At 36.1% G+C, this 12,468-nt stretch overlaps 1 protein-coding gene across 1 annotated transcript in view; it reads right to left on the bottom strand.

The window, feature by feature from the left end:
* The window catches only part of Pth2r (parathyroid hormone 2 receptor), a 109,471-nt gene that overhangs the window by 36,841 nt on the left and 60,162 nt on the right, over positions 1-12,468 (bottom strand). Inside the window, exon 9 of the mRNA XM_074071600.1 lies at positions 7,916-7,979. Within this exon, the coding sequence (XP_073927701.1) occupies positions 7,916-7,979 (64 nt within the window). The remainder of the gene's footprint in view (positions 1-7,915; positions 7,980-12,468) is intronic.

The raw sequence follows: 12,468 nt of genomic DNA, 5'->3' as shown, positions 1-12,468 counted from the left end.
ATAATAATCATCAATCTGTACGCACCCAATGTCAACACACCCAATTTCATCAAACATACCCTGAAAGACCTAAAAGCATATATAAACGCCAACACAGTGGTTGTGGGAGACTTTAACACCCCATTATCATCAATAGATAGGTCATCCAAACAAAAACTCAATAAAGAAATCCAAGATCTAAAATATGCAATAGATCAAGTGGACCTAGTAGATGTCTACAGAACATTTCATCCAACCTCTACACAATATACATTCTTCTCAGCAGCCCATGGAACCTTCTCCAAAATAGATCATATCCTGGGGCACAAAGCAAGCCTCAGCAAATATAAGAAAATAGAAATAATACTGTGCATACTATCTGACCACAATGCAGTAAAAGTAGAACTCAACAACAAAAGTAAAGACAAAAAACATGCAAACAGCTGGAAACTAAATAACTCATTACTTAATGAAGAATGGATTGTCGATGCAATAATAGAGGAAATTAAAAAGTTCCTGGAAGTCAATGAAAATGAAAACACAACCAACCGGAACCTATGGGACACAGCTAAGGCAGTCTTGAGAGGAAAGTTTATAGCCATGAGTGCATATATTAAAAAGACTGAAAGATCCCAAATCAATGACCTAATGATACATCTCAAACTCCTAGAAAAACAAGAACAAGCAAATCCCAAAACAAATAGGAGAGAAATAATAAAAATAAGAGCTGAAATCAACGAAATAGAAACCAAAAAAACCATACAAAGCATTAATGAAATAAAAAGTTGGTTCTTTGAAAAAATAAACAAGATCGATAGACCTCTGGCAAACCTGACTAAAATGAGGAGAGAAAAAACCCAAATTAGTAGAATTAGGGATGCAATAGGGGAGATAACAACAAACACCATGGAAGTCCAAGAAATCATCAGCAACTACTTCGATAACATATATTCAAATAAATTTGAAAATCTTAAAGAAATGGACAGATTTCTAGATACATATGATCATCCAAAACTGAACCAAGAGGAAATTAATCACCTGAATAGACCTATAACACAAAATGAAATTGAAGCAGCAATCAAGAGTCTCCCCAAAAAGAAAAGTCCAGGACCTGATGGATTCTCTGCTGAATTCTATCAGACCTTTAAACAAGAACTGATACCAACCCTCCTTAAACTGTTCCACAAAATAGAAAGGGAAGGAAAACTGCCAAACACATTTTATGAAGCCAGTATTACACTTATCCCAAAACCAGGCAAAGACACCTCCAAAGAGGAGAACTATAGGCCAATCTCCTTAATGAACATTGATGCAAAAATCTTCAACAAAATAATGGCAAGCCAAATTCAACAACACATCAAAAAGATTATTCACCACGACCAAGTAGGCTTCATCCCAGGATTGCAGGGGTGGCTACCTCCTGCCACAAAGAGTTGAGAAGTTTATTTTTCTTCACATAACGGTAATTAGCTAACACAACTAGTCACCCCAACTACCAGGTAAAATTAGGATGCATCATGTATAACTAATAAGGTTATCAAGCCCTCTTACTTGAAAACAAGTTATTTTTCTCTCTTGAAAACATGTGTACAATGGGATGTTTTTGCTTGGCTTCATAAAAGAATGAGCTTTCTTTTGTCTTTGCAATCTCTTAGCAGATTGCCTACAATGCACATCTCATTCTGGTTTAATAATTCAAAACTGCAACTGTTTTCTTTCTCTTCTCCCTTTGTGAAGAGGATTCCTGGGTTAGGAAGTGATTTTGTTTTTTATTACATTTCCTCAACAGCAGAAAGCTAGAAAGAGCCTTGCTCTCATCATTATAACAAAGAAATTCTATATAATCTGCAAAACTAAAAGAGTTTTAAAAAAATTCATCAAAGAACAAAGTTACAGGACAATTTTATATTATCCTGTTATTAATGTGAAATCTATGGAAAGATTGGCACCTCTCAGGAGGGATGCAGGATGAACACCTGCTTCCCTGGAGCAGATGCCAAAAGCTGCTAAAATGTTTAACAAATTACACAAGCAATAAACTACACAAAAGGAAGCTAAGAAAAGAATCCAATTTAAAATAACAAAAAGAATACAATACTTAGGAATCAACTTCACCAAAGAGCTCAGAGATTCGTAAACTGAAAATTATAAAATGCTAATGAAGAGAATTAAAGAAGATGCAGATAATGAAGAAACATCCCATGTTTATGGGTTAGAAGAATTAATTTGTCAAAATGTCCATATTACCCAAAGAGATCTACAGATTCAATGCAATCCCTATCAAAATCCCAACTACATTCTTCACAGAAGTAGAAAAGCAATCCTAAAATTCATCTGAAATCACAGAAGACCCACCCCTGTCTCCCTGCAAACAGCCAAACAAATCTTGAGCAACAGGACCAAAGTCAGAGGCACCATACTAACTTACTTGAAAATATATTAAACCAGTACAATACTGGCATAAAACAGACACACAGAAAAGAGAGCCCAGAAATAAATCCATGCAACTAATTTTCAACAAAAGAGGCAAGAACACACAATGCGGGAAGGACAATCTCTTGGTAAATGGTATTACAGGAACTGGATATCCACATGTAGAAAAATGAAATTGGAAAAAAAAAGAATGAAATTGGACTCTCATTGCAAACCATATATGAAATCAACTCAAAATGGACTAACGACTTAAATGTATGACCTGAAATTATAAAACAGAGGAAAATATAGTGGAAAACCTTCATGACACTGGTGATGGCAATGAGTTGTGTGTGTGTGTGTGTGTGTGTGTGTAGTACCCCAAAACACAGGCAACAAAATAAAAATGAGTAATATCCTAGCAAGGCAGCCTGGCCCATGGTCTATGCTGTAAGTGACTGACACTCTTGCCCTCACTCCCAAGAAAGGCCAGACCTCCTCCGTGCTTCACTCTGTGCCCAGGAACAGAACTCAGCTGTAGTGACCAGGCAGGCATGGAGTGGCCACGCTCACCCTCTCTTCACATCTCCACCCAACCCAGTCAGGAGAGACCCAGGGGCTGGCCACCTTCCTCACAGAGGGCTAACTTACTACCAGCCTGTTTGCCAGCAAGTCATGGGAAGACCATGCGAAGCAATTAGGAAGCAGGTTTCCTTTTCATCAAATATTTATTGAATTCAGAAACGGGATCTTGCATAAAAAACAAGAGAGTGAAAGTAAAAATAAAAACTTTGTTATACTTTTCTCACACCATATCTTTTGTAACAGAAGGTGAATCATTGAATGGTTCACCTGAAAAATTACAAAAGTAAGAGCTTAATTCTTTCTCAAAAAAAAGCTATTTCTTGACTACTTTTACAAAGTAAAGTCTTCTCATATCAAAATTAGATAACACCAAAATGTCTAATAGCAAAGGTGAAAATATCGTCTAAGACTACCAACAAGATATAGCATATGCACTACTGGTAGATACCTTTGCAGTCTTATTTAGAAACAGTCAAACCATGGCATGTTTGCCTTTGTAGGTATGGGAAGGGAAGACCTGCTATAATCAGAGGGCCTGTGCATAACCTGGGAGTCCTCATAGTGTCATTGTGGAGGACCCCGGAGCCAGATGATCCCTTGGAGGCCTTTCAGGTCTAAGAGGTCACTTACAGATATACAAGGAACAAGTATTCATATTATTGCTGTCCAGAAACTGATGTTCTTTTTATTACTTTATAGAAATAGTATGAGAGGAAAAAGGTTAAAAAAAGTAAAATAGATGGGGTGAATTTTAAAAAAAGTACATTATATGCATGTAGGCAGACATCAAATGAAACACAATTTATGCTAATAAAATTTTAAAATGAATATTTTTATGATAAGCTATTGGAGGGGAGTCTTCCTCGGTTATGAGCAAGTTATTAACACATAAAAAATAAAAATGATAATACTCAGCTGCTGGTAGCTCACTCCTGTAATCCTTGCTATTACATGTATGGGAGGCTTAGATCAGGATGTTTGAGGGTAAAAAGTTAGCAAGACCCCATCTCAACCAATAGCTAGGGACAGTGGTGTGTGCCTGCCATCCCATGCTACATGGGAGTCTGGGATTGCTGTTTCAGGCCAGCTCAGGCAAAAAAAAAAATTGTGAGATCCCATCTCAAAGGAAAAAAGCTAGAGATAATGGCATACACCTGTCATTTCAACAAAGACAGGAAGCAGAAAATCGGAGAATTGCAGTCCAGGCCAGCCCTGGGCAAAACAGGAGACCCTATCTCCATATAATCAGAAAGAAAAGGGCTAGAGGCCTGGCTCAAGTGGTAGAGCGCCTGCCTAGCAAACACCAGTGCCGAAGAAAAAGGAGGTGGTGAAGAAGGAAGAGGGAGGAGGAGTTAAAATGTTCATATATGCTAGTCACTGTTTCCAGCGCAGTCCAATCATTAACTTATGTAGCCTATACTATTGTCCCCATTTTATAAAAGGCAAAAGTGGATGCTGTGTTTAAATAACTTGCCCAAAGGTCAGCCTGCAGCATAAAATTTCAGCCAGTACATTCTATAGGAGGGCAGACCTGGGACTCTAACAAAACTACTGTGACACACATCTGTAAGACGAAGATAAGGCGTGTGTGAGAAGGTCATCTTTAAGCTAGGAAGTGACAGGAGAATGGTCTTTAGTCAGAGAAGCAGCAGGAGAAACAGAATTCCAGGCAGACAGACCAGTATGTGCAAAGTCCCTGGGATGGGAGAGAGTGTGACATGTTCACAGAACCGAAAGAAGACCACTGTGTTGAGCTGAGACAGCATGGGGAGAAAGTGACAAGCTATGAGGGGAGAGGAGGAGCAAGGGACCAGGTCATGGAAATGAGGAAAATGAATTGCAGGTGCAAAGGGAAAAATGCTCCAAATGCCAAACCCTAGTTACTGGTCTTTGCTTTGTAACTCTCTCAGAGCCATGCCCTGTCCCTCATGGTCACTGTGACTTAACTCAGCAGACACCAGCTGGTACCTAATTGCTCCACTGGCAGCCTCAACCAAGTCCTGGGATGATCTGAACAAGAAAGCTCACTCCATCACTCCGCAGTGAGAAAATCTTTGGTTGTCCCCACTTGTAGAACTAAGTCTCAATCTTTGGTGAGTTACATGAGCCCCTGCAGGGCCCAGCACCCATTCCTTCTGCAGCCTCAGTTCCTGACACTACTGCTCACACCTCAGGTCAGACCCTTCACAATTCTCTAGTGCCTGCCCAATCTACAAAAACAAATTAATGAAGGAAGCTGCCCTGCTAATCACTATTTTCCTTGCTCATGATTTTGTGTTTGTTATTAATTCCCACCTTCTACCAAAATAGACTCTAAAGGACCTTTCATTTTTTGAAAGGCAATTTTTCTCATAAAGCACTGGTCTTTGGAATTCCAAGTAAAAGAATCACTATTCTTGGAATATAGGTTTTAAGACACATTGACTTGGGTTCACTGTGTGTCTTCCAACTCCCGGATCTCCGGGACTTGTGTGTGTGCTTTCAGGTGATCCTCTGAGGTTGCCGCTGGCAACCCTAATGACTGGTTATGAAACATCCAACGTAACTGTCCACACAGTGCCTTCCACATTCTCACTCCCCAGGCCAAATCTGTCTCCTGGGATACTCTATCTCTATCTTCTTGTCACTCAAGACAGTTCCCTCATTTTATTGCAGACTCCACCTTAGAGCTTTCCTTTGTAATTCTATTGTTTCTTTCCCTTAGGCTTCTATTTGCCTTCTTAATTTTTCTTTCATAACTCAGCTTTCTCTAAGTTATTGATAAAATAAGTGGAATACGAATTTCAAGTCCAATTTTTTACATTATATGAGAACTTTTAGATACATTAACAAACTGCAAGTAAATCAAAAACCTTCAAGGGAATTCTGATAACCTCAAATTTTAATGACAAAACAAGAAGGTAACTCTCATAATAGATATGTGCTCTTGACTCTCTTCTGCCATTTGAGATATTAAACAGGTTTTGTCATATCAGACATGTATTTAAGAGTTCTTTACAACAATAATACAGTACAAAAAAAGAAAAAATAATTCTTGCTTTAGATCTTGCATAATTTTAGTTCAAGATGAAGAAAATGGCCTTCCACCTAACTTTCCTTCAACTCTTTGAGTGTGCCATCATTTCTAGCTCTCCTTCACCAACGGCAAATCTTATGAATACTCTTTAATCACCTTACTCTTTAATCCCATTGCAATTTAGTGACCTCAGCAAATCAACTTTCCATTCATGTTGGCGATGTAACCACAAACAAGCAACAAAGCTTTGGATAAAAAACCAACTGCTTCCAAGGAAAATGACCTATGATTTACTTCTCTGCACTGTCCTTTGCTTCAATTTCTAATAATTTATAAGGATCTGTTGGATTTTAATACACCCTGCCTTTCAGCAAGATTAAAAATAAAACTTAACCATTACATATAAATGGAGGTAAATTTAGAAGCATTAATTATTTCTCATTTAGCATGCCAAGAAAAGGAAGATACAAAAAGTTCAAGATATAGAATGTCTCCCTAAAAAAAGTAGTAAGATATGGAGGAGGAAATATATAGAGGAGAGATTAGAAAAAAGGAAAATAAGAGGCTTGGAAGTGCAGATAAGAAGAAAGTTCCAATGGATAAAAGGGAAATCAGAATAATAAATGCCACTTTAAAACATGAATTCTTATATTTAAGCTCACTGATGTTCTCCCGGTGACATGACTGCAGTTCTGGAATGGCTTATCACTGTTAGCATAGAAACATTTCATTTACATTAAAAATTTAAATTATGAGCTTATACATTTAAGTCATTCATTCCTTTATATCCAGCCCAATCTGAGCTTCTCCTAAGACATGTGGAATTGGGTCTATGATTTACCAAGGATAAAAATGGCTTCTTAAAAGGTGCTCTGTGTTATTTTATGCTCTCCAAATATTACATCAATTAGCCTCTAAAGTGAAGATTACTTTTTCTGTCTTCTATTGTTCTTTTGACAACTTCTCTATAAGGTAAATAACATTTGCTCTAATTCTCTGGATGATCCTATAAAATCTCAACCATATTAGCAGCTGCCCATTGGGATTCAGTACACCAACAGGCTGAGAAAGTTGGTGATACTCTGTCCAAAAAAAAGAAAATGGAGAACAAAGAAAGACAATAAATTAGTTAATAATCTGGTTACTAAATTATTTTCAAATGGTTTAACAGTTAGTACTGAGAGAGCAGTCCTATTTTTATGATGCTAATAATCTTGTATTGCATATATAAACATCAGGAAAACACAAGCTAGTGTAAGTTCTTCATTAAACCACAGAGAAACTGCTGCCATAAAGCCTTCAAGGAAAGTCAAGAGTAAACATCTTGGTGAGTTTGTTTTCCTTTGCAACACAGATGCAATATAAAATCCTGTGCAATATGCATTGCCACCTCTAGTCTTTTCCCCTGTTATCTATTATATGGGATTCTTCAGGATATCTCTCTCTATGGAATCCACTTAACTCCATGGGGAAAGTACACCAAATAAAATCTTCAGACAATGCTTTATAATGGATCATACTCTTTTATCACTCTCAGCAATGTCTCTGCTGTGCTAGTCTATCTTTCCTTCCTTATTACCCCAACTTATTACTAGATGGTCAGAAGGTTAAAGGGGAAATATAACAGATAAAAAGGAGAAAGAAATTTAGGGCCATCTAACTCCCTACACATATAAATTTTCATTATATTGCAAGTCTCAGAATAGTCCCCAAGTACTACCTGATTCTTTAATCAGGACATGTGCTTTCTGCATGGGTCTTGGTGTCACCCACACAAAAGGATCTGGACCCCAACCCCAACTCTCCCAACAGCTATAGTTGCATATTTGAGCATTTCCCAAAGCTATCATACAGTAAAGGGTCAGGGTTTTAGCATCAGTTTAATTATTCATCTTTTTTAACTATGCAAGCTCTCAAACTTACCCCAATAGCTGCTAAGATTGGGGCTTGATAAATCCACCTGTCTCCAGCACTAAGTTCCCAGCACCTGAGACATGAAAAAGAACTTCCATGAACAAATTTGACAAAGCATAAATAATGAGAATTAAGTAGAATTTTAAGTTTAACAAAAACTCTAGCCCCAAGCTTCAAATTAAGAAACAAATAGATGAAAAAAATCTTATCCTGAAATATCCAAACCAGTAAAAATACATACAATGAGTCCTATTTTCCATCCTACTAGATAAACTTATGTAAGTACTGTATGATAAATATTGGTGAATTACTTTTATAGTGACCAGAACCAAACCTTGTTTCCAGAGCCACAAAAAAAAATTAGTCTTTTAAATGTGGAGCAATTGGTACTTTGTTTTTATTAGCATTGAAATGCGACATGATTCACTGGTAAATGGATGGAATTGGAGAACATCATTCTGAGTGAGGTTAGCCTGGCCCAAAAGACCAAAAAATCATATGTTCTCCCTCATATGTGGACATTAGATCAAGGGCAAACACAACAAGGGGATTGGACTATGAGCACATGATAAAAGCGAGAGCACACAAGGAAGGGGTGAGGATAGGTAAGACAACTAAAAAACTAGCTAGCATTTGTTGCCCTTAACGCAGAGAAACTAAAGCAGATACGTTAAAGCAACTGAGGCCAATAGGAAAAGGGGAACAGGTACTAGAGAAAAGGTTAGATCAAAAAGAATTAACCTAGAAGGTAACACACACGCACAGGAAATCAATGTGAGTCAATGCCCTGTATAGCTATCCTTATCTCAACCAGCAAAAACCCTTGTTCCTTCCTATTATTGCTTATACTCTCTCTACAACAAAATTAGAAATAAGGGCAAAATAGTTTCTGCTGGGTATTGAGAAGGGGAGGAGAGGGAGGGGGCGGAGTGGGTGGTAAGGGAGGGGGTGGGGGCAGGGGGGAGAAATGAACCAAGCCTTGTATGCACATATGAATAATAAAAGAAAAATGAAAAAAAAAAAAGAAATGCAACATGATAATTAAAATTTTCTAATAAAGTTCTCCCTCTTTCAGAAGGCCCAGCAACTTTATTTTATAAGTCTATAACATATAAAACATTGACAACAATGCAAATCATTCTTATCTACAGAAGCACAACAGAAATACAAATTATTTTTGCCACAGAAATAAAAATTAGCTGTGTTCAGTAGAATGTAATTGGTTAGTATCCAATGAGTAAATTGACTACCTTTGTATTTACTTGTAAATTTTCAGTATTAATTTTCCTGAATATAAACTTGTGATTCTTTGATTTCTTCTTTGAAGCAATTTTAACTTACAAGTTCCCTCATTTAAAAAGGTATAAAAAAAAATCTTGGACAGGTGTTCATTTTATATTTGTACATGATCCATGATTTTATTTTTCATTTTAAAAGTTTATTTTTAAGTAATTAATTTAAAATGTCATATAACTTACCCATTTGTTTATATTTATTTTCTGGTTCCTAACTAGAATGTAAGTACTCCACGAGCAAAAGTCACTCCTGTTTTTGTGTTGTGAGGTGTTGCAAGTGCAACAGTACACTGTGTGCAGGTAGTCAATGATTTTTATTAGATTAATAATATAAATTGAATCTAAAGTAAATTTGACTTTCACAAAAAATGTAATGTCTATACTATCATGTAATTTCCTTTGTCTTTTTAATGTAATATTTTATTTCTTTCCATATCAGTACTCAGAGTGATCAGTCACACAGCCATTATGATATTATGATAATATGCCAAAGAAATCAACCAGACTCCTACACCAAAGTGTAGTTCTGGTCCACACCAGCTAAAATCTGCACAGCCAATGAACTTAAAGTCTTAACAACATAGAAATCTAAGACACAGAAATTTCACATTTGCACATTACTGAGAATTCCCTAGCATTAGTTATAGGCATCTACTTTTCACATTATTCTTCAAGCAGAAAAGAAAAAGATGTTATTCCTAAATTGTGTAGAGCATGTATCATCCTATCCTAAAAAGCTGGCAAATGTATTGTGTTAATATAAGCTGAACATTGATTTACTAACTACAAAGCTTTTGGATTCCATAAATTTTCATTTCTGTTTTTGACATTTGATAATATCTTCACAGTCTTCTTTTATCATCTCAATGACATTTCATCCTCATGTCTCCTGACACACTGGGATCCGATTATACAATTCTAGCTCTATAAAATACTTGTATTTGGAAGTAGGTCAAAATCAGCTACCTCTGAAAACATGAAAACCTTGACTTCAATAGTTTTTTGGTGTTAAAATTTCAAATTTACCATTTGATATGAGGAGGTAACTAATATTTCAGAGTTTTTAAAGAAAATGCTATGAATCTTTATTTTAAGTTAAATTTTCAATGTCCCAGATTTTCTGTTGATTTTTTATGTAGACTTTAACACACTAGGGATGCAGTCCTGAATGGTGGAGCATAAGGCACAAAGGTCTAACTAGAAAGCAGAACTTCTACAACCAAAGTTGGAAATATGCATGGTTCTACCAGGGGGATCTAGTGAATTTTATTGAGCCAACACTGTATTCTCTCCACAGCTCACACTTAGTAGGAACACAGGAGGCAAAAGAGTCCAGCTGTGAGTTTCTGCAAATCCCAGGAGTGTTAAAGAACATTTTTTCATGGTCCTTCCCATTGCCAGTCCTACCTTTCCTTCTGAATGGTAAAACAAAAATATAGCAAAGAATTTACAGGTTCTCCCAGTCACTGCATCTTTTATCTCCTTTGAATGAACTAAGGAGAGGGAGGGATGGAAGTTGTTGTGAGATGTTGTTGCTTTTATAATAATTTTAAAAAGCATGAGAAACAAAATTACTGTTTATTTGTCCAACCTACACTATTCAATTACTTTAGCCTGTCTTATTCAAATAACACTCTTGCTAGATGTTAGGACAAGAAGTGACTTCTTTTATATTTCCAAGAGCTTCTGGTTTCTTTTGAAACTGGCTCTGATCTTCTTATCTCATGGCAAAAATGCAAAGAAAAAACATCAGAGTTCTAGCATGGAAAGGCCAGATGAGAAGTTGTAGATTCTCAAATGTAATAGTCATTGATATGAACCCCATCCAATGATATGAACTTTGTGTCATGGAACTATATTCCACACAAGAAAACTCGCAAAATCTTTATCTGTGGAAAAAGTGAATTTCATGAGAAGCCAAATGAGGCAATTTTGAAATCATGCCAGATAATTAGTAATGAAGTTTAATTTTATACACAAAGTCAAATATAAAATGACCCTCTAATTCCAGATTAGAGAACTGTAGTATTCAAGATTTCCTTCTAAATAAGGTAAGAGAGAAGTGAAATATTTGTACTATGGACTCACATAATCTAGTTTATATTTAATTTTTGTATTAATTCAACTGTTAGAGCATACTATCTAAGTTACATTTTTCAACACAGTACATGTTCAATGGATTCTCTGCCTCAAAAATAAATTTATAGTTCATTTTTCAGTGAAAATACTTATGGTTGTCAATGTTTTAAGATTTAATTTATAATCTTTAAGAAAGAAAATGACATAATTCAACAAACTTTAATTCAATATAGAATGCATTGTGAATATACTTGCTGCCCAGGATGGAATATGTATTAAGTGGATAAATGAGTGAGTCAGAATTAAGGGCCAGGCTAGCTACAAGTTTTGAGAATGTGTACTGATATCTCTGCATCTCATTTTGTTTGTCTCTAAAATGAGGGATTGGACCAGAAAATGCCTTAGGTCTTAATAACTCTAGAACTCTTAATCTAGGTTATATAGTTACACATCTCAGAATATGATTACTGTAGCATTAAGTAATAATGACTCTTTTCTGATTCAAACTCCTTCCCTTGGAAATCAAAGAGCAGATTCTGTAAGTTTTCTCTAAAATTTCCATCACAGAGTAAATGTAGCAATAATGACAACACTGTAGACATTAACCCAATTTGCAATTGCTGACAAATCCAAATAGCATAAAGGGATAAAAGCAAGTAAAAATTCAAAGCAAAGAAAGACTTAGGAATCTGATGAATGGGAGATTTGAAGTAAGCAGTTGGAAGGTTGCACCTAAACACCATGACTCTAGAGTAGTGTGGGGCAGTGAGTGGCAGGTTCTTTAGAGAGTTCAGGTGCTTGTGTAGTGTGGCTTTCTTTTTCTTTCAGTGCATAGCAGACAATGTAACTTCTGAAGGAAATTCCTAGCAATTCAAGACAAACATTGATTCAAATTAAAGAAAGGCTTCCAGTGGAAGGAGTCAGTGGATGTTATATTGTATTCTGTTAACAATTCATCTGATACTAGAAGAATATAAATGGGATGATGAAAGTCATAGTTTGCATCAAATACAGGTAAGTAGTCAAAGCTATATGAGACAAGTGGGAGCTGAATATTTATGACACAACAGACACAAAATATCCCTAATAGAAAATAATCAATATTCTTGAGGTATTAATTTAGCCAGTAATTAGTGAAACCTATTCTCATATGCCCTTGTCACAAGAAATAAAAACGAATCCCACAGC

The sequence above is a fragment of the Castor canadensis genome, chromosome 4 (assembly GCF_047511655.1).
Source record: "Castor canadensis chromosome 4, mCasCan1.hap1v2, whole genome shotgun sequence".
Lineage (NCBI taxonomy): Eukaryota > Metazoa > Chordata > Mammalia > Rodentia > Castoridae > Castor > Castor canadensis.
This window is presented reverse-complemented; position numbering and strand designations above follow the sequence as displayed.